Here is a 23,976-nt window from a genome sequence, read left to right on the forward strand (position 1 = left end):
AGACAGGCGGACCCAGGCCCATACCCCCCCTACCTGTTACATTTGTGGAGGAAACAGCGAGCCCTCCAAAACCCACCACAAACCCACTGAACCCACATATAGGTGCCCCCCTTCACTCGTAAGGGCTATGGTAGTGGTGTACAGTTGGGGGTAGTGGTTTTTTTTTTGGGGGGGGGGGGTTCGGGGGCTCCACACACAAGGTAAGGGAGCTATGTTCCTGGGAGCATTTTATGAAGTCCACTGCAGTGCCCCCCAGGGTGCCCGGTTGGTGTCCTGGCATGTCAGGGGGACCACTGCTCTACAAATGCTGGCTCCTCCCATGCCCAAATGGCTTGCATTAGGACCTTTATGACATGGACGTCTTTGGTTTCGAAAATCGCCGAAAGTCAGAAATGTCCATGTCTAGGGACGTCCAAATTTAAGGATTTGGATGTCCCTGACGGTATTTTCAAAACAAAAGATGGACGTCCATCTTGTTTCGAAAATACGGGTTTCCCCACCCCTGGATTTCACTGTTTGGCAAGGACGTCCAAATCGCAACTTGGACGTCCCTTTCGAAAATGCCCCTCAATGTTACTAGCAATTTGATTTTACACTCTCTTCAGCCAAAAATAATGCAAACGTGAGATTGGAAAACTTTTGTTTTGATTGTGGGGTGAGATAGACATATGGGAAAGTCTTACAGCACAGACAGGTTTGATATGAGTCATTCAATATCTGGTGTATTTTACTGGTAGTGATCGATTCTTTATTCTTTCACTGTTTTATGTGGATAGTTAATCATGGTTTTTGAAGAATTCCATTTATTTAAGTAATACATGACTCATGTAAAGGGTCTTTTGATATACTTTTTCTGCATGTTTTTTTTTGTCTTTGGATAGGTCCATATTGATTACAATATTTGGCAAGTTTTATGTTCTATAGTATGTGTGGTGAAGTTATAAGATGTGTATTTAAGTTATTTTTAAAGTGGAGTTAGGTAAATGTTTCCTATCTTTACATCTTGTTTGATGAATGCTTAAAAAGTAGATCAGAGGTTAAAAGGAGGTGACAAGAGATCATTTACTAATACTGAGGCCTTTGATGTGGCATCTAATCACAGATTTGCGTGCGTATCTTGATATGCGCTATTAACAATGGGGGGTCTTTTACTAAGGCGCACTAGCATTTTTATCTCACGCTAAAAATCAGCTGGTGCTAAATATAGAATCTGAGGGAATACTACTCTAATGGATGCTCATCTTTGAGTGTGCATTATAGGCCTTTAATAGTTGTATATTAAGTGGTCCCTACCTTCTTGAGAGGCCCTTTTACTAAGGCATGCCCAAGGTGTAGGCGCATGTTTTGGACGTGCGCAGGTCCATTTTTCAGCGTGCCTTCAAAAAAGGCCTTTTTTGTGGCCAAAAATGGATGTGCGGCAAAATTAAAACCAGCGCGTGTCCATTTTCAGTATCAGAACTTATCGCCACCCATTGACTTAGTGGTAAGGTTTCACGTGTTAACTGAGCGGTAATCATCAGTGCACGTACACTGCCAATTACCGCCAGGTAAGTGCCACATGGTAGAAAATTTCTACCACGTGTTTTGGACATGTGTCAAAAATTGAATTACTGCCTGAGGCACGCAGTAGCTGGCCAGTAGTTCCAATTTGACGCGGGTTATACACGCGTAGGCCCCTATGCACCTTAGTAAAAGAGCCCCTTAGGGATTATAGAGATTGTAGTATTATGGAAAGAGGCAGGCAATATATGTTGCTTAACACAATATCATTACACACAGTGCCCTTACTTGGTCCTTAGCATGGTTATATAATTCATCTGGAAGATGATCAGGTCCTAAAATTTGAATACAGTGTTATAGAATGAAGGGGATGTGTGCCTAAATTGGGTGCCGGGAATTACACCTGGTTTCAGCAGATATAACTCCTAGCACCCAAATTTGGGCATTGAAATAGGCACTTAATGCTAATTCTATGTTGGGCGCTCACCTGTGAGTGCCCTTTACAGAACAGCATTGAGCATTATTTTTTTTCAGTGCCAGTTTTTAAGGGCTATTTACTGAATCTAGTCCTTTCTGGGTAAAAATGACACTCAGATGTTCAAAGTTTCAAAAGTATGCAATGCTGTGTAAATTCCTTCCCAAACCTGCCTTCAGGAGTGCCTGTTCAAACAGCATATGCAATGTACATAAGCTATATGCACTGTTTAACCATATATTGGCTGAGAAATTTTGTAACAGGTCATTGCAGAAATGTCTTTGAAAATGATACTTTCTACAAAATAATTATAGAGTGAGATTATCAAATAATAAAAATAGCAAGGCACAGAGGCTAGAAGTGGATTAGCTGAACAGTGAAAAAAAAAAGAATGACAAAATCCATAAAAGTGAAAATCTCTAATGGGAAATTTAATACTACACAATCCGGGCCAGCGTTAGAAATGCTGGGACCCAGGGTAACAATTTGGGAGGGAGACCAAAGCCAGATGGCAGGCATCACTTCTACTTTGGGTAGGTTTGGGACATCCTATGGCACGAAGGCTCAGAAAAATTTCCCTGTTGCACCCCCCCCCCCCTAATGCTGGTCCTGCACGTGCATGCACACACACACACACACTCTTCAAATAAGAAAGTCTGCAGGATGACTGAACTGCTTTGCTGATCACAGATATGGTATTAAAAAAATGAGCATATTATTAGAATTAGACTACAATTATCATGATTTTTATTGGGGGCAGCATTTCCAAGTGGGTTAGTTTTGTGCATACCGTGATAGTAATGAACCTCACTGCTAAGTCTGGATATGGTAGGTATGATTACAGCCTCTCAAATTTATTGCTAGTAATCAATGATGGAATTCTAATGTTTGCAGTCATATATAATCAAGTGGTACGTTCCACTTTGAATTCATGGTTCACATTTTCTTTTCAGGTTTGGCATCTGCAGCAAGTCAAACTTGAGCCTATTTTACCTCAGGCAGTATACTCAGGTCATTTCTCAAAACATAAGTAAATGGTCAGAAGTAAGTTTAGCTATGACTCACCAGTCTTGCTGGAAATTTCTCCTGCTGGACACTGGATGCAGTCATAGCAACATATGGGCTTTCCATTAATAGGAACTTTCCTGTACCCTGCTAGGCAACTTTCACTGCACACAGAACGGGGAGTCTGAGGAAAAAAAGCAGAATAATAAAGTGAGTGATATCTGGTAAGGTAACATGTTAATCTATGGATACGATTTTAACTTGAATTTTATTAAATTTTTCAAATACACAATAATGATCCTATAGGGGTCATCATTAGACAAGAACTACAATTACAATAAAATTTATATTCTGCTACAAACCATTTCTGGATCTGCATGGATTACAATATATTAAAGAGCTAGGCCAACTCTAGGAGCTTACAGCATCCCAAAGAAACATCCAATGTACCAAAATAAAATACTTCAGACGTTATCCCAAATATAGAGAAAATAAATAAAGGATGAGAGTTAGACCAGCTAACTCCCGTGGTCGGTGCTAAGCCCAGATATTCAGTGCTGGGCTGTTTTTGGTGACCGGCATTGAATATCTAGTTTATTTTTGGCCAGTTTGAAGATAACCAGCAATGTTGATATTCAGACATATGAGGAAAGGCTAAAGAGGTTATCTTCAGACTGGCCAAAGATATTCCAGGGTTTGACACAACCAAATACGGCCACTAAACCCAGTTTAAAAATCAGTGGATAAAGGCTATATCGCGATATAACCACCTATCCTCTAGCCACTAACTAGGGATATTCAGTGGGGAATAGCTGGTTGTCCTCCACTAAATATCGGCAGATAGCAGGTTAATTGCTATTTAGCCGGTCAGCATCTGTTCTGACTAGTTAAATAGCACAAACTCCTAGAGCTCCCTTTCACTTAAAAGGAAAAGGAATGTTTTCCTGTGAGGTCCATTCTTTGACAGATGAGAAATTTAAATTTCATGATGTATCACTTTTGTAGTCCTGCACTTTTAATATTATTACTTTAATAATTTGTTTTCTACTGTAGTATACAAGGAGAGAGGGTTTTTATCATCAAAATATAACCAATGAGAGAAAGAAATATATAAAAAGCAGTTTCATTCACTTACTGTTGTATACGTTGGATGCCAAAGAATGGTGCTATCATTGATGAGAAGTTGCTGGTCCTCAGGAGCAGTGGGGTCATAACTTCCTACTGGGATAGTACCAAGAATCTTATTAGGAAATAAAATCCAGCTTAAAATGTCAAATCGACCTACTAAATCTCCCTTATTGTCAAAAGAAATCTTGTCACTGGAAATTGTTTGAAAATGAAGATTTTTGAGGTAATGTTGAAGCTAAGGGATCAAAATAAAATATCCAATTAATTTATACACTCAAATCTTTTTGCATAGTTGTATTTCTGTAGTGGTGATAACAATAGGTATTTATGTTAAGGTTTCAGTTAAACAGATATTGAATTTTCAGACTTTACAGCATAAACATGAGCTTTATGTGGCTGGACCATGTTGGTAGCTAATTACATTACTGAATTATAAGACAGGCTTAAAAGGAGGAAAAATGAATTCTTTGCTTGGGTCTTCACCGAGGAAGATTTGGAAGGTGCCAGAAAAGATATTCAAAGCTGATGAGTCAGAGAAACTGAATGAAATCTCTATAAATCTGGAAGATGCAATGGCACAATTTGACAAACTGAAGAGTAGCAAATCACCTGGACCGGATGGTATCCATCCCAGAGTACTGACAGAATTGAAGAATGAACTTGCAGAACTGTTGTTAGTAATATCTAATTTATCTTTAAAATCAAGCATGGTACCCATGTGGGTACAGTGGGTTTTGTTTTTTTTTTTTGGGGGGGGGGGTTGGAGGGCTCAACACTTAGCACCACAAGTGTAACAGGTAGTGGGGGATGGGCCTGGGTCTGCCTGCCTGAAGTGCACTGCACCCATTAAAAACTGCTCCAATTTCTGGTTTCAAAAGGGAAAAAAAATGAAATCAGGTGTATTACTTTCACTAATATTGGACAATAAGTATGTTTCCAATGAAATTGATGGACTATGCACTGTTATGGTCTTGAAGAAACCAACCAGATGATCAATGTGGAATAATGATTTAGATAAATAATAACTGGGGATAATCAGGTTAATACCACATTTTCTTTGTTTGCTGTTGTTTAAATTGATCTCCTTGTCTTGTTTCACTCTCCCTATTTATTTTGTGGTCTAAGAAAGAGAAAGATTGTATAAAATCCATTTATCTTGTTGAGATTGTTTTCTTCTAATATTGTTTTAATGTACAATCAGATGTTTTGCAAGTGATCCTTGTAAAATGAAAAAATTATAAATAAATGATTAAAAAAAAAACTGCTCCAGGGACTTGCATACTGCTGTCAGGGAGCTGGGTATGACATTTGAGGCTGGCAAAAAAGGTTTTTATTTGTATTTTGTTAGTGTGGGAGGGAGTTGGTGACCACTGGGGGACTATGGGGGAGGTCATCCCCCATTCTCTCCAGTGGTCATCTGATCAGTTGGGGCACCTTTTTGAGACTTGGTTGTGAAAATAAAAGGACCAAGTAAACCCGGCGAAATACTGCTTAACGCCGCTTTTTTTTTGTTCCATTATCCGCGAAAGCCGGCCATCTGGTAGCCACGCCCATGTCCGCCCATGTCCCGCCTTCGCTAAGCCGCCGAAATGCCCCCTTGAACTTTCGCTGGCGAGGCAACAGGAAAGTGGCGATGCTGTCAAAAACGCCGCTTTCTATTATACCGATTTCGCTGCTTTTGAGAGATCGCCGGCCATCTCCCAATTTATGTCGGGAAATGGCCGGCAATCACTTTCGAAAATAAGCCTGAAAGTCAACATGGATTAGTGAAGGGAAATCTTGCCTCACCAATCTATTACATTTCTTTGAAGGGGTGAACAAACATGTGGACAAAGGTGAGCCAGTTGATTTTGTGTATCTGGATTTTCAAAAGGCGTCTGACAAAGTACATCATGAAAGACTCCAGAGGAAATTGTAGAGTCATAGGATAGGAGGTAGTGTACTATTGTGGATTAAAAACTGGTTAAAAGATAGAAAACAGAGAGTAGGGTTAAATGGTCAGTATTTTCAATGGAGAGGGGTAGATAGTGGGGTTCCCCAGGGGTTTGTGCAGGTACCATTGCTTTTAAACATATTTATAAATGATCTGGAGATGGGAGTAACTAGTGAGTTAATTAAATTTGCTGATGACACAAAGTTATTCAAAGTTGTTAAATCACAATAAGTTTGTGAAAAATTACAAATGACAGATAACGTTTAATGTAAGTGCAAAGTGATGCATGTGGGAAAGAGGAACCCAAACTATAGCTATGTAATGCAAGGTTCCACATTAGGAGTCACCGACCAGGAAAGGGTAGGTGTTATCGTTGATGATACATTGAAACCCTCTGCTCAGTGTGCGGTGGCAGCTAAGAAAGTAAATAGAATATTAGGCATTATTAGGAAAGGAATCAAATGATGAAAATGATAAAGGGGATGGGACGACTTCCCTATGAGGAAAGGCTAAAGTGGCTAGGGCTCTTCAGCTTAGAGAAGAGATGGCTGATGGAAGATATAATAGAGGTCTATAAGATAATGAATGGAATGGATGGATGTGAATTGCTTGTTACTCTTTCCAAAACTACTAGGACTAGGGTGCACACAATGAAGCTACAAAATAGTAATTTTAAAACAAATCGGAGAAAATATTTCTTCACTCAACGTGTAATTAAATTCTGGAATTCGTTGCCAGAGACTGTGGTAAAAGCAGTTAGCTTAGCAGGGTTTAAAAAAGGTTTGGATAGCTTCCTAAAAGAAAAGTCCATAAGCCATTATTAAAATAAACTTGGGGAAAATCCATTTCTTATTTCTAGGATAAGCAGCATAAAATGTATTGTACTGTTCTGGGATCTTGCCCGGTACTTGTGACCTGGATTGGTCACTGTTGGAAACAGGATGCTGGGCTTGATGGATCTTCAGTCTGTCCCAGTATGGCAATATTTATATACTTGTCACGAAATGCCTAGCACCTACCAGGGGCTAACACTGCGGCCACCTAAAGAGTCTGTCCCAGCACTGCTCAGGCCCACCTGCACCTGGGCACATGCTCTACACTGGCTAATCCTTCCCCCCACCGCACTCGGTTACGCTTGCCTCTGAGCGAATTTCCCACCTGCAAGTTAATTCCCTGGTGGTTTCTAAGGACACTGGGGCCAAAATAACAGGGATTCGACAGTACATAGAAAACACCCACAGACTCAAAACACAAACCATCAGGATTCTTAGTTAGTCCAGGACAACAGAGCTAATAAACTAATAGGTTTATTTTCAAAACAAGATAGAACAGTGAACGGAGGAATAGGGTGTAAGTAGTAAACAATAACAGGTAAATTAAACAGGGATCAATATAAAACTAAATAAACAGTTATTTACTACCTGAGTAGTTCCCAGGGAGTTCAGGAAAATATAACTGCTTACGGGTTTGAACAGGGTCTCAGTGTACAGGCTCTAACTCTCCACACTCCCTCTCTGAGACTAAGGATTTCCTTCAGATTCTTGCTGGATTTTGAATCTCAGAGACAATCAGAGCCCAGAGCATTAACACTGGCCTCTGGCCAACAGCAGTACAGGTTACTTTTCCTCAGTGCTTAGGCGAGAAGAAATGGTCACTTCTGCAACAGCTTTACAAATAGAGGACAGACACCAGATGCTGGCCAAACAGGTGAAATGCACTGGGGAACAAATATGTCATACATTCACATAAGAAATCACAGACATAAGTCTCCTGTTTTGCCACACCACTATAAAAAATACCTACAGCCACTGTTCCCTCTAAGCTGAGCAGGAATCCTCCAACCGCATTGCTGCCAGTAGGTAGTGGTGCTTCAATATTGTGCTTCCAATTGCTAGGGAGAGGCAGAGTCCTGCAGAGCTTGCTTGTCCCTCACTATTGAAAATGTGATAGTGAAACAGCACCACCCACTGGTAGGATTGTAGGTGGAAGACTCCCACTCATCTTAGAGGGAACAATGCCTACAGCATTCTTAGATAATCTCACACTTAGCAGTAACAAAGGGAAAGAAGAGACCAGAATAAAAGCTCTAAAAGTAGACAATCTAAAAATTGATGGAAGCCCACGAGCACAAATACTAATTGTCTAGGCAAAACAATTCCTGATCTGGAAGTCTTAATGGTGGAAATGGACATTGTGGCCATTACAGAGTCATGGTTTAATAACCCTTTATGAATGAGACAAGCAAAAAAGCCTGTTTTGTGAAAAATGAAACGGGCCCTAGCAAGGCTATCGTCTAATTGCAATTATGTTTTAAATCTCTCTTCCCTGCCTTCTCTTCCATCCATATCCAACAATTCTCCTCTCTCTCCTGCCCTCCCCTCCATGTCCAGCGATTTCTCATCTCCCCTCTCATCTATGTCCAGCAATTCTCCTGTGTGCCCTCCCCTCCTATCCATGTCCAGCGATTTCTCATCTATCCTCCCCTCCCATCCATGTCCAGTGATTATCCCCTGCCCTCCCCTCCCATCCATGTCCAGCGATGTCTCCTTTCCCCTGCCCTCCCCTCCATGTCCAGCGATTCTCCCCTCCCCTTGCATTCATGTCTAGTGATTCTCCCCTCCCTCGCATCCATATCTAGCGATTATCCCCTCCCCTCCATGTCCAGTGACTCAACTCAGCCCCCACCTGCCCCCCTTTTAAGCACCCGAGATCCAGTTGAACCCCAGCCTTCATCTGCCCGCCCTCTTCTCCCACAACAGCCTCCTTTCCTTCCTCCCATTCTGCCTTAAAAACGTTTATTTTACCTCAAGTCGCAGTGGCGGCAGGCTCGGCTCGCCTCCAGCCTTCCCTTTCCTTCCCTCTCACTGTCCCGCCCTCCTCTGATGTAATTTCCTCTTTCCGTGAGGGTGGGACGCTGAGAAGGAATGAAAGGGAAGACTGGAGGTGAGCCGATTATGTAGTAGCTCATTTGCATACGGTTATGAACCTAGTCAGCCAGCCGTCCAGGGACGCAGATTGAGAATTATTATATAGAGGATATTACTATACCTGGCTATGATTTATTCAAGAAACATAGAGATGGTGAAAAAGAGGAAGGAGTAGCTCTTTATATCAAAACAACATTAAAGTAGCTGACATACAAGAGGGCATGGGGAGAAGAGAGAAAGGGGGAGAAACTGTAATTCAGGGACACATAAGGGTGATGTTAGATACACGGGATGGATGGAGACATTGAGAGAGCAGATGCTGAATATGGGGGGGACAGGGCCACAAAGCGGAGACGCTGGAAAGGACTGATAAGGATGCAGAGGGAATGGATAGCGGATATATAGAGAGAAGAAATATCAAATGGACAAAACCCGCCTGGAAAGAGCAGAATATGGATGAGATTCAGTGGTGGGGAACGGGAACAAAGTAAAAGATAGATGGGTTTCAGGGGTGGGAGGGGAAAGGGGAACAGATCAGAAGATGGCTGAGCTCAAATCTGTATGTGGGGGGCAAAGGGAAGAGAGCAGAAGATGGATGGGCCTGGGAGATAGAAGGGAAACAGAGCAGAAATTACTTGGAGTCGGGGGGGGGGGGTAGGGAGAACAGAGCAGAAGCTGATGGTGAATGATGGAAGGCAGAAAAGGTAATTATAATGGGAGTGATGGAGCAGGAACTGAGGGGATAGTAAGGACTTAACAACTGATAAGTGTAAGTGGAGGTGTGTTGATGGATTTGGGAAATGAGTGAAGGTGTGAAATAGGAGTAAGAGAAAGAGGATGAAGTCATGGAAAGGCGAGCAGTAGTGTGAATGACCTGGAAGATTGCAGAGAGGATGAGAGGCTTTGAAAAGGAGTGAGAGTACTGTGGAGGGGTATGAGAGGAAGGGGATGAGTTTCTGAAGGGGTTTAGTGATGGTGGAAATGGGGTTGAAATGATGGTAAAAGAGAGGCAAGAGAGATGGGGTAGAGGGTAAGAGATAGAAGAATGGCCTGAAGACAAGAGAAGGAAAAAGTACATAAGTACATAAGTACATAAGTAGTGCCATACTGGGAAAGACCAAAGGTCCATCTAGCCCAGCATCCTGTCACCGACAGTGGCCAATCCAGGTCAAGGGCACCTGGCACGCTCCCCAAACGTAAAAACATTCCAGACAAGTTATACCTAAAAATGAGGAATTTTTCCAGTCCATTTAATAGCGGTCTATGGACTTGTCCTTTAGGAATCTATCTAACCCCTTTTTAAACTCCGTCAAGCTAACCGCCCGTACCACGTTCTCCGGCAATGAATTCCAGAGTCTAATTACACGTTGGGTGAAGAAAAATTTTCTCCGATTCGTTTTAAATTTACCACACTGTAGCTTCAACTCATGCCCTCTAGTCCTAGTATTTTTGGATAGCGTGAACAGTCGCTTCACATCCACCCGATCCATTCCACTCATTATTTTATACACTTCTATCATATCTCCCCTCAGCCGTCTCTTCTCCAAGCTGAAAAGCCCTAGCCTTCTCAGCCTCTCTTCATAGGAAAGTCGTCCCATCCCCACTATCATTTTCGTCGCCCTTCGCTGTACCTTTTCCAATTCTACTATATCTTTTTTGAGATACGGAGACCAGTACTGAACACAATACTCCAGGTGCGGTCGCACCATGGAGCGATACAACGGCATTATAACATCCGCACACCTGGACTCCATACCCTTCCTAATAACACCCAACATTCTATTCGCTTTCCTAGCCGCAGCAGCACACTGAGCAGAAGGTTTCAGCGTATCATCGACGACGACACCCAGATCCCTTTCTTGATCCGTAACTCCTAACGCGGAACCTTGCAAGACGTAGCTATAATTCGGGTTCCTCTTACCCACATGCATCACTTTGCACTTGTCAACATTGAACTTCATCTGCCACTTGCACGCCCATTCTCCCAGTCTCGCAAGGTCCTCCTGTAATCGTTCACATTCCTCCTGCGACTTGACGACCCTGAATAATTTTGTGTCATCGGCGAATTTAATTACCTCACTAGTTATTCCCATCTCTAGGTCATTTATAAATACATTAAAAAGCAACGGACCCAGCACAGACCCCTGCGGGACCCCACTAACTACCCTCCTCCACTGAGAATACTGGCCACGCAATCCTACTCTCTGCTTCCTATCTTTCAACCAGTTCTTAATCCATAATAATACCCTACCTCCGATTCCATGACTCTGCAATTTCTTCAGGAGTCTTTCGTGCGGCACTTTGTCAAACGCCTTCTGAAAATCCAGATATACAATATCAACCGGCTCCCCATTGTCCACATGTTTGCTTACCCCCTCAAAAAAATGCATTAGATTGGTGAGGCAAGACTTCCCTTCACTAAATCCGTGCTGACTTTGTCTCATCAGGGATGGAGCTGAGTGAGAGGCAATGGAGGGTAGGTGAGAACTGAGAGGGTGAGGAAAGAGGATGAAAATGGGGACTAGGGAGTGGGTAAAAGATAGAGGGGGGGGGGGGGGATAGGAGACAGGGAAAGGAGACAGAGGGAAGAATGAGCATGCTGAAGAGGGGATGAGAGGGAGATGGAAAAGGCCAATAGGTATATGAGAGATGAATGAAAGGTGAAAAGGAGACTAAGGATGAGAGAAAGGGAGAATGAGGGTAAAATCAAACAGATGGCTATAAAAGCAGGAAGAGAAAAGTGAGAAAAAATTATAAAAAGAACAGGAGATCCAAGATAATCACTGCAACATGAAGCCCGTTAAGCTACTGAACTTTTCCTGTGTTCTTTTCTGCAATGGTCAAAATGAAGGGCAAGGTGAGGGTTTTTCCCTCTGAGCTCCCTTACCATCTGGAGTGACAATGAATTCATGTTGTACATTTTAGGCATCTACTTCTAACGGTATAAGTAGAGATCCTAGCTCCACACTCCATAATCTCTCTTGTTGAAATAAATGCAGTAAACGGAGAAACATTTTTAAAATATATATTTATGAGATCTAAATGTTACTATACACTTGCAGGGAAACTTCAAGAAAAATACCATTCCCAGTTGTAAAACTGTTTTCCTCTGTGTTACTCTTGCTTTTATCCACCTGTAGCTAGATTTAATCCCTCCCCCTTTCCCTCTACCCACACATTCCTCAGTCTCCCTTCTTCACCTACTTACCACCTGTTTACTCTTACCTTCCTAGTTCTCTTATTGCTATCTGTCTTATTCTTCTCCCAGTTTCCTATTTTTCACCCACTTTCTAGTCTCCCATTTCCACTCTTTTTATTCATTGCTTCCCCATCTTATGTGTCTCTGCCTCTCATCCCCTTACCAACCCCCGTTACTTCCCTGTCACTCATCCCCTCTCCAGCTCCAGTCCCTTTTATGTCTTACTTCCATATTTAGGCTCCCATTTTTCCTTTTACCTTCCCTATTTCCACCCTTTCTCATTTCCTTCAAAGATCTGTTCCCTTCATTGTTCTTCACCCTCTTCATTGCCTTCCCTTTTTTCCCCCTTTCCACATTATCCTTTGCCCCGCCTCTTCTTCCAAACTTCCTTATCCCCTTCTCCAGCATCTGTCTGCCTAATTCCTTCTCCAGTATTCATTTATTCTCTCTCTCCTCCACCTTAACCCCAGTACTCATTCCTCCGCCCCTCCATCTTCACTTTCCTTTGCATATGTTATGTTACATTGGACTTCTATTCCACAGGTACCTTAACAGTTCTCTGCAGATTACACAAATTCAAGAAGACTGGATAAACCAAACACTCCAGGACTTACAATACATTTGTCAAATACAATCAAATTTCCTAGTAATACATATTTATGAAATAAAAATGTTTTCAAGGTTTTCCTAACCACTAAATAATCAGGAAGTAATTCAATCAAAAGTGGTGGTGAGATCTAGACCAAAGCTGCTTCGTACTTAAGGAATTAAGCATCTTACATAGTTTGATCCTGTTTATTGATGAAAAACACAGTAACATTTGGTTATGAGTTCAATGAAAATGACATTTTGAAGTAATGTGATCCAATCACATAAATAATCAGGAGCGTCACCACTCATAATTTTAGTACACAATTAAATTGCGTCCATGGTTTCAACTGAGAGCCAATGCAGCTCCACTAACAGTGGGGTAACAGAATCAAATTTGCAGGCTGTGTATATCAACCATATCACTGTATTCTGTATAACCTGTACCTGTCTGTTTAAGGTCTTAGAACATCCTACATAGCTAATATTACAGTAATCTATCCCAGACAGAATTAAAGTCAAGTCTGGACTAACAATTTAAATTTTGCTGGTTCAAAATATTTATGGATTGCTCTCAGTTTTTTCAACATAGGAAAGGATTTACATATGAGATGTAAATGACAGAGCTATCTGTCTCCATTCCCAAAATCATAGCTATAAACTCAAAGGTTAAAGTGTTTGTTTTGATAGCAAAACTCTGAGGAAACCCACACTTACCAAATGAACCTAATTACAGAAACCTGGTTTTGTCTCGGTTTAGTTTAAGCCATTGGGCCGAGATCCAATCTTCAATCAACTGAACATACTCTGAGATTTTGATCAATGCTAAGCTAACTGCTTTTATCACATTCTCTGGCAATCAATTCCAGAGTTTAATTACACTTTGAGTGAAGAAATAGTGTTTTTGGAAAGAGTAAACAAGTGATTCATGTCTACCCGTTCCACTCCATATGTCATGTTAATTTTTATACGTCTAATTATTTTTTTCTTTGAGTCTAAATAGCTGTTAGATTTTCTTCTACTTCAGGAGGGTGGTTCGTGTTTTTGGTGGTTCCCTTTGAGTAATGCATGTAATCTGACTGCCAGTGCCTCTGATTCATATGCCTCTTGGTAATTCTTTTTTCCTCTCTTGGCAGGAAATTAGTTCATTTTATTTCTGACAGGAATTTATTTTCTCTTGATTCCCATCATCTTGTGGACTAAAAGTTGATTTATTATCTATTTTAGGGATCCTTTTTGTAAGCTGAGCTAAGGCCATTTTTACTGCAGCTGCAAAAACACCTTTTCTCAATTATTTTCATTAACGGCCATGTGTGAATGTTGCCATTAGCGTTCGGCCATTTTCAAAAATTACAGTGTGAACACTTATTAGGCGGTAAGGGCTCATGCGTTGTCCGTGCACTAGCCAGTTAGTGTGCTAATGCAGATGCCCTAACTGGTTAGTGCCGGAACTTTTCGCATTTGACACCCGCCTCAAAAAATATTTTAAAATATTTAGCGCATGTATAGCACATGCACATTCAGAAACTACCAAATGATGCTTTCAGCATACCCTGTGGCAGTCCATTTTTGCTGCATTAGGCATGTGTTACTGCCTACCGCAGCTTAGTTAAAGGGCCCCTTAGTAAGATTTGGTTCTTTATTTCCTGTTTTGTTATTTCTGTTTTCCTATTTTCAAGTTTGTATGCCTGAATGTAACTTTTGAAATTTGAATAAAAGTAAAGAAAAAAGAAAATAAATCTTTGACATCAGGGCAAGTTTATATGTGATGGATAGTTAACAGTTGTATGTAAGCCACATTGAGCCTGCAAAGAGATGGGAAAATGTGGGATACAAATGTAACAAATAAAAATAAAATAAATAGTGGGAGAAACAGTAGTTCAGTTTATCAAATAATTAAAATCGTTTACCTGCCATGGCTGAAAGTCTTTTGTCAGAGGTGTTCCAACTGCAAGCTGACCAGTTTGGATTTTATGAGAATACATTTCATGTAAAGCATGAGCAAATGCATACACAGCAGTGAAAACATTATAGGTATATCGAAAATTGTAGACATCAAGTACATTCAGACTAAGACTTTCTAATGTTTCGTTCCCTATACAATTTATGAATGGGAATTGAAAGGGAAAAGTCCCATCAGAATTTGGTAATACACAATGAAAATGAGACTTCCAGAGATTTTTAAGTATCATATCATCTGGATACTTGGAAGGTTTTGTACCATAGATAAAATCTTTCAAACCAGGAATCTCTCCTCTGTGGACAGAAAATGCTAACGTGCCATTAAGTGGAATAAAATGTGATGACAACGAATATCGCAAATGTGGAACATCTGTCAAGGTGACTGAGGTAATCCAAACCTTATTTACTGGAAAAGAGAATTCAAATAAAAATACATCAAAGGCAGGTAAACTGCTGTACAGTATTACCACATTTGCTGAGGAAGTCTCAACAGTTTTAGAAATGCTGTTAAACTTGTCCGTATAGTATCCACTTACATAAGGTAATATTTCTGAAAATGCAATGCAGATACCATTGCGGATTATCTCTTTCATCAGTTCTTGGCTGCCTCCTACACTGGTGTCATCATCTGAAACAAGAATTCCAACCCAATTCCAACCAAAATGTTTCAGCAATTGAACAACACCAGCGTTCTGAGAGAGCTCATTTGGAATGGTCCGGTAGAAAGCTGGAAATTGAATCCTGTCATTGAAGTTTGAATCTGTGGAGCCGTAACTGATCTGAAGAAACACAAACATAAAAATGTCAATTTCTATTTTTTCAAATAGTTAAATAGTTTTCCATTTTTTTTCTTTTCAATATATGACAGTTCCACAAACAATACCTGGGGAGGATAAATTTATAACTAGCTGCTTAACCTGTGTGGCAAATATAAGTGTTTAAATTATATCAATTTTATAATAAAAAGATTGCACATTTCCTCCTGCACTGTAGAAAATATAAAGATAGCATTTGTAAATTCCAAAAACTGACATATTGCAGTCATTAAAACTGAAAATAAAATTCTTTTTCTACTTTTGGGATACTTTTACTAAGCTGCGGTAAAAAGTGGCTTTAGCATGCTCTTCTGCAGGTTTTTCCCTACAAACCAAGGCCATTTTTATTGCAGCTGTTAAAATGGCCTTTTTCTATTTTTTGTTTTACTGGCCATATAGCCATTAAATAAATTAGCCCATGTGCACTTACTCCACCCATTTTGTTGGTGGTAAGGACTCATGCACTAATCCTGTACTAAGCAGTTAGCATGTGGTAATATAATTGTGGTAATTGATTAGCTCAGGAATGCCCACTCTCTGCTCCCAGGCGGAAAACGTTTTAAAAATACCCTTTAGCATGTGGTCACTAATTTGGCAATTACAGTAGAATAAGGACAATGAAAAATCAGACCATTCCCTATCTCCCACTGGAAAACTTAAGCTATGTGGGTTTCAGCAAGTTCCCAAGTTATAGTATAAAGAATTTGAATTCTGGCTCATACCTGTGGGTACTGATAAATCATTGTAAGTCTGGCTACAGTCCTGGATATGTCAGATACTTTTTCTCCAAGGAAACCAGTCAAAATGCCCTTTCTTTTGCAGCTGTAGTTTGGAACAGGTTCACCCTCTTGTCGTGCAGATAAAATGCTCATAGCACCATGCAAGGCTCTGAATGCATTGCTGTTCGAATCACAAATATGGAAGCCCAGGGTAGTGTTAGGTAAAAGGTTAGGGTTATTGTTGATCTCCTCAATGGCAAAAATGAAGGCCAAATAGTCTTTATAAGTTTGAAAAGATTCCCTATGAGAAAATGAACATTTATTCAGCTTATTTGCTGAACATTTTTATTTTCTGTTAAAACTTTACGATAAGGATGGATAAAAATTACTTGTATATACAAGCCTGTGTTATTCCATAACAAAATAAGACACTGGTGAGCTCAATGTAGAAGACTTGCATGGCTTTACATGTATAAATAGCTGCATTTAAAGGTATGTTTCAAACCACTTCAAAAAATTTAAAAAACAAAAAAAGTAATTTTGTTCAGCTCCATAATTGGCTGTTTCTGGATGTCCAGTTTTGAAAAATCTGACACTTTTGCATGTAAGTGCTGAAATTCACATGTTTAAAACCCCAATGGGTCTGTTTACTAAGGCACGCTAGCGGCTTCCACGCGGCATTGCCGACATAGCCCATTCAAAGTGAATGGGCTATGTCGGCACTAGCGCACAGCCAGCCGCGCTACCAGCTTAGTAAACCTCAGCGCAAATGTTGCTGCTCTTTCCAACCCAACACATAGTTTAAATAAATTATAACGAATGTGGTAATCAGATTTGCTTACAACACAATAGTTATTCAAAGTTGTTAAATCACAAGATGATTGTGAAAAATTGCAAGAGGACCTTATAAGACTGGGAGACTGGAAGTCCAAATGGCAAATGACATTTAATGTGAGCAAGTACAAAGTGATGCAGGTAAGGAAAGAAAACCCAAACTATAGCTATATGATGCAAGGTTCCACAATAGGACTTAAACGTCATAATTGATGACAAGTTGAAACCCTCAGCTCAGTGTCCAGTGGCGGCTAAGAAAACAAATAGAATGTTAGGAGTTATTAGGAAAGGAATGGAGAACAAAACAGAGAATATTATTATGACTTCGTATTGATCCATGGTGGACTGTACCTAGAATATTGTGTGTAATTTTGGTCACTGCATCTCAGGAAAGATATAGCGGAATTAGAAAAGGTACAGAGAAGGGCAACAAAAATGATTAAGGGGATGGGATACCTTCCCTATAAGGAAAGGCTTTAGAGGCTAGGGCTGTTCAGGTTGACGAAGATATGGCTGAGGTGAGACATGATAGAGGTCTTTAAAATACTAAGTGGAGTGGAATGGGTAGACATGAATCAGTTGTTTACTCTTTACTCTTTTAAAACAAATCAGAGAAAATTCCATTCTCGGCATTTCTATCCTGCTTATATCCAATATTGAATCAAAGTGGGTTACACAAAGTACAAGTACATTCCAAGACTATATAATTCAGAAATATTTACTAAAGTTTTCAACATCTGTCAGAATTTCAGATACATTTCATTTTTGAACAGGGATAGAATTCCACAATTTAATAGCTAAATAGTTAAAGGAACTGTTGTGATAAAGTTTAAAGTGGATCTTATTTACAGATGGGAAACCTAAATTTAACAAATAATTAGAACGAGTCAACAAGTGAAATGTCAGATAAGTTATCAAAGACAGGTAACTGAAATATGGATCAATTATAACAGTAACTAAACATCTATATACTGTCTAAACGGTACCTGGGAAGATCAGGACATATAATTCACCAAGCCTCAGCAAAGAGATCTGTCTCTCTTCCTGGCTAAGACTGAAGGCAAAATCAGTACACTCTAAAGCAAATGAGCTCCTGGACCATTCAGAGCCCAGTCAACAAGATTTGAAAGTATGCTGCTGCTGCTTGCTTCCTGCTTGTGTTAAAGAAAAAGAACATTCAGATCCCTGTAACAGCTTTACAGCAAAGAAACACCACCTGCTGGCGAAATAAGAGAAATACACTTCAGGACATAATTACAGCAGGAAAATATCTAATACATTTTACAGGCTCAAAACACACTGTTTCTTCACAAGGATTCACTATCCTGCACCAACTAAGACCAGGGAAGCAGAATGGAGGAGTAGCAGTCCTGATCCAAGAGGCAATCAAACTGCGCAGAGTTTCCATGCCCCATCTGTCTGAGTCAGAATGCCTCCTAATCCAGGATAAGGAACCAGTGTGGCTGCTTGTGCAAGAACTGCTGAATCTGGTGACTGAGGTAACTCTGAGCTACCCTAGGTTCTTGATCATGGAAGACTTTACCCTACACATTGAAACTCCAGACACCACTACTGCTGCTTTCCTTGGTACGATAGCAGCTCTAGGATTCATTCAGGTGATCATATCTCCAACTCATGAAAAGGGCCATATGCTAGATCTGATGTTCAGCAAAGTGCTTGACATCTTTGAACACAAGGCTGGTAGCATTAAAATAACACCCCTATCATGGACTGATCATTTTCTAATCAAATTTTCTATTAAGAACTACATGAATCAGATGGGTCCAATCAAAGTTTGGAAGGAAATCCATGACGTAAGAAATCTGACTGCTGATAAATGCCTGGAGGCCTTGTCCTACCCCCATGTGGATGAAAAGATGACGACAGTGTCAGAACAGGTTGATATCTGGAATGCATGCTTAGCAATGGCATTAGAAAAATCAGTTCTGTTCAGCAACAGCACATCATTACCTTGGACACTGAACTGTGGGGTGCCACAGGGATCCATATTGTCTCCCATTTTATTTACTATCTACCTAAAGCCTCTGGCTGAGTTGCTTCTGTCAATGGACACAAAATTCTACATCTATAACGATGATGTGTAACTGCTCATATCCATTGAACCAGATCTACCCATAGCTCTGAGTAAACTGTCTGCCTGCCTAAACACAACTCAGGAAAGGGCAAACAATAACAAACTCTGCCTGAACCCAAACAAAACAGAGATTCTTTGGGTACCTAACACAAGTGGACAAATACCTGACTTCAAAATACCTTTTGGGAAGTAGGAACTTCCCCTAAAATCACAGGTCAGGAATCTTGGGATACTGCTAAACTTATCACTCACTCTGATCCTGCAAATTCAAACAACCTTTAAAAATTGTCTCTATCACATACGGCAGCTATGAAATCTCTCTCCACATATTGAAAAGATGAGTCTGACCACACTGGTCCATGCCATGATAACATCATGACTAGACTATTGTAATGTCCTGTACACTGGTCAAACCAAAAAGAGTTTGCATCAGCTCTAACTAATTCAAAATGCTGCAGCATGACTGATAGAAGGCTGCAAGCTGCGTGACCACATCACACCCTTCCTGCAAAACTACACTGGCTACCAGTGCCTTACAGGGCTAAATTTAAAACTGTTTGATTTTCAAGGCCCTCAGACAAAATGGGCCAGAGTACTTAAAGAATAAGGGCCCTGTTTACTAAGGTGCGCTAGCATTTTTAGCACGTGCTAAAAATTAATGCATGCTAAAACTAGACACCCATATATTCCTATGGGTGTCTCTAGCGTTAATGCACGCTAATTTTTAGCATATGTTAAAAACGTTAATACACCTATAACATGACTTAGTAAATAGGGCCCTAAGTTAGCCATTTACATACCTTTGAGACCTCTAAGATCCTCTAAAAGGAGCATCACTATCTGTTCCCTCATCAAAAGAAATTGTACAATGTGATACCCACCAGCGAACCTTCTCAGGAGTAGCCCCCACACTCTGAAATTTACTCCCAGAAGGGCTACGTATAACTCAAAACTACCTCTACTTCAGGAAGCAGGTAAAAGCCTTGCTCTTCTCCCAAGCCTTTAATACATAGGGTGACTGACTATACATCCATTCTGCACCTGGATCAGCTTGCTTCACACAATGTTACTTAGATTAATTCCTTATTTCTTGTTTAACTGTACAAAGAACTTGCCTTTAGTTTAGCCACCCATCTATTTATTCCATCTGATTCTGTACCACCCATCTTGACCCCATCTATATATCTGCACTTGGCCCCTCAGCTATATGGTAAGCTGCATTGGAGAAAAGCATGAGTGTCATAGCAATGTTATCTGAATGTGCTTATTAGATATTTTATTAGTATTAAGCTGACATCATATTATATCTTTGTTATTTGAATTTCGGTGCTGTTAAATATGTACATTTTGATCCTGTTTCATGGTAGTCCTGTTAGGTTTCAATTTGCTGTTTTCAAGTTTACCTCATTCATTGTATTTATGCTTATACCTGGTCATTTTAAAATTGTTATGCAGTTAACAAAATTGTAAGTTTTATGTTAAACTGAACCTGCCGTACACCACCTAAGGTGAATCTCTTCGTAAAGGCAGTTAATAAATCCCAATAAATAAGTAAAAGAAAAATAACTCTCCAAAAATTTAACAGAATGAGATCAAATTTGGTGAGAGGGAAAAACTGGTGAAAAGGCACATCATCGAGTTTGAAACTGAGCCAGATTAGACTTGAGGGGCTCCAAAAAAACAAATAAGCACTTCTAAAGGAGAAGCAGTTCCAGCTTCTGAAACATAGAACATATGATAGAGTGAAACATAGCAGTTAGGGAATATTTCCTTTCAAACTTCCCACACATATTGAATACGCACAAATACAGATACACAGACATGAGCTCACACTCACATATATGGATATAGAAAGATATACAGGTATACATACTACACAAAAGACACACATACACACACACACATAAGAATGACAGACCAATAGGAAGAGAGATGGACACAGAGATTGGAAAAGATTCCATGAGGCCTGGTCTATATGTTTCCCCTAGCATGCATTTGCCCTGTCCTGCCACACCCCTATCCCTGATGGGCTGCCTCATAATGATACGGATGTGTATTTCATTTTCTTTGTTGTAAACTGTATTGAGAAATCTAATGAATGAACTATGTAACATTCTTAATGGCTGCTGTTTGTACTGCCAACTAATACCTGTTTCAGAGGGACAGTGATTGAAATTTGTTGACAGTGACATCTCATTGTTTCATATATTATTACACTTGGGGAACCTTTTACTAAATCATGGTACAATTTGTAGTTGCTGCAGCTTAACGCAGGAATATATCACACAGTAGCTGCAAATTTTATGCGGCAAACAGTGGGGGCAGAACCCACATTTTCTAATACTTGTCTCATGTTAAAATGGAAATTAGTATGGTGCCTGGTGTCAGACCTGTGAGTTCTTGTACCAAGTAGAGCACTGCCGAGCCCGGTACTCAGACCAGGTTCTGCTTTGCGGCTGGACAACCCCGGGTTTCACCTGCTCTGACTGCTGTTCCCCAGCTCCTAGGTGCGGGCGGCCTGCAGGGCTTACGAGATGGAGCAAGAAGCGGGGTGATGACAGGCAAGAGAGTGATCCAGGTACAGGCAGAGTCAGTAGGCAGGCAGCAGACATGAGAGTAAGCCAGGTACAGGCAAGGTCAGGAGGCAGGCAGCAGACAAGAGAGTAATCCAGGTACAGGCAGTAAGTAACGAAGAACAAAGTACAGGAGAAGCACACTACTGAGCAAGTAACACCTACCAAAGTAGAAGCTGAAGCAAGGAGTCTAGGGAGAGCTCAGCTGATAAAGTGCTGGCGTCTGACATCAGCAGGGAGAAGGGGCACAGCCATAGGACAACAGCAGGGGAAGGAGGAACTGGAAGACCAATAGGAGAGAAGCAAGGGAAGCCAGGCAGAGGAAGAGCAGACCCAGGTGGGTGGAAGCAAAGCAATCAAGGAGCCTGCAGTCAGAGAAGAACTACACACACATGGCTCAGGGCTGTGCCAGTCAAGTGTGCATGTCGACGGGACCCTGCACAGACTGAGGATGCCGCTTGTGTTGAGGTACGCGACATGACACCTGGTCATAGCGAATGCAGGAACACTTACCACATGCTCCCGCGTTACATGTGTGCTAGTCAACTAGCATGAGGAAAGTGTAATGCACTAGCTGGCTAATGCTTCCATGTCTACTCTCTGTCCATGCCATGCCCCCTGACAGCAAAATTCAGTAGTGTGTGGTTTAATGTGTGGAAATAGGCAAAATACCACAAAACTCCTTAATGTAGTCAGTCTGTCACAAAACACGTAGCCACCTGCTTGGAGTTACCCCACGGCCACTTAGAGGGTCTATCCCCAGCACAGCTCAGGTCCACCTGCACCTATCACTCATGCTCTATACTTGCACCCTCCTCCCACTGACTGGGTCACAACCGCCACTGGGTGAGTTTCCTGCTCTCAAATTATCCACAGTGATTTCTAGGTTACTGGGGCCACACTCCCAATGGTCCCACAGTTCCCAGAAAGCACTCACAGACCCAACACACAAACCACCAGGATTCTTTATCTGTCCAGACAAACAAGGAGAACAAACAATTATGTTTATTCTCCTAAAAAATATTGAACAGTGGAACTACTACTACTACTACTACTATTTAACATTTCTAGAGCGCTACAAAGTGTACGCAGCGCTGTACAAACACAGAAGAAAGACAGTCCCTGCTCAAAGAGCTTACAATCTAATAGACAAAAAGTAAAGCATTTAAATTTAAAATATTTAAGCAGTCAAGCACAAGAGAACAGTCACAGAAGGACAGAAGATGTTGAAGGGTGGTCAGTGTGATTAGGTGTAACTCTGGTTGGAGTAGTGGGAGAAGGTGATAGAAGAATAGAAATGGGTGAGGTAAAGTAATGAGTGGGTTGATAGGGAGGTTATATAAGACATGTCACTCTAGGGGTGGGTGGGTGGAAGCAGGAGAAGGTATTCTCTGCAGCCTATCTGTGAGATGGAAAATGCTCTCTGAAGCTGCTGCTATAAGTTGTTAGTTTTCTCTCCCTGAAAGAGATCCAAGCCACACCCACGAAGTTCAAACTGTCAGTGGGGAGGGTGAGGGGAGGAAATGGCAGTGCTTGATGAAAAAGAGAGCTCAGTTTGATAGGAGATATACTATAGGATGTCATTCTGAGGCCAGGCTAAGTCTAAAGCAGGAGAAGGTATTCTCTGCAGCCTATCTGTGAGATGGAAAATGCTCTCTGAAGCTGCTGCTATAAGTTGTTAGTTTTCTCTCCCTGAAAGAGATCCAAGCCACACCCACGAAGTTCAAACTGTCAGTGGGGAGGGTGAGGGGAGGAAATGGCAGTGCTTGATGAAAAAGAGAGCTCAGTTTGATAGGAGATATACTATAGGATGTCATTCTGAGGCCAGGCTAAGTCTAAAGAAGGAGAAGGTATCAAACTGTCAGTGGGGAGGGTGAGGGGAGGAAATGGCAGTGCTTGATGAAAAAGAGAGCTCAGTTTGATAGGAGATATACTATAGGATGTCATTCTGAGGCCAGGCTAAGTCTAAAGCAGGAGAAGGTATTCTCTGCAGCCTATCTGTGAGATGGAAAATGCTCTCTGAAGCTGCTGCTATAAGTTGTTAGTTTTCTCTCCCTGAAAGAGATCCAAGCCACACCCACGGTTCAAACTGTCAGTGGGGAGGGTGAGGGGAGGAAATGGCAGTGCTTGATGAAAAAGAGAGCTCAGTTTGATAGGAGATATACTATAGGATGTCATTCTGAGGCCAGGCTAAGTCTAAAGCAGGAGAAGGTATTCTCTGCA

At 41.0% G+C, this 23,976-nt stretch overlaps 1 protein-coding gene across 1 annotated transcript in view; it reads right to left on the reverse strand.

Moving 5' to 3' along the window:
* LOC115475055 (vomeronasal type-2 receptor 26-like) overlaps positions 1 to 22,271 on the reverse strand; it is a 56,456-nt gene extending 34,185 nt beyond the window's left edge. The window contains exons 1-5 of the mRNA XM_030210792.1: positions 22,267 to 22,271; positions 16,255 to 16,552; positions 15,254 to 15,496; positions 4,116 to 4,343; positions 3,041 to 3,164 (exon numbers count right to left, since the gene is read on the reverse strand). Of these exons, the coding sequence (XP_030066652.1) occupies positions 3,041 to 3,164; positions 4,116 to 4,343; positions 15,254 to 15,496; positions 16,255 to 16,552; positions 22,267 to 22,271 (898 nt within the window). The remainder of the gene's footprint in view (positions 1 to 3,040; positions 3,165 to 4,115; positions 4,344 to 15,253; positions 15,497 to 16,254; positions 16,553 to 22,266) is intronic.
* Between the last annotated feature and the right edge of the window lie 1,705 nt (positions 22,272 to 23,976).

Source organism: Microcaecilia unicolor, chromosome 7, assembly GCF_901765095.1.
Source record: "Microcaecilia unicolor chromosome 7, aMicUni1.1, whole genome shotgun sequence".
NCBI lineage: Eukaryota > Metazoa > Chordata > Amphibia > Gymnophiona > Siphonopidae > Microcaecilia > Microcaecilia unicolor.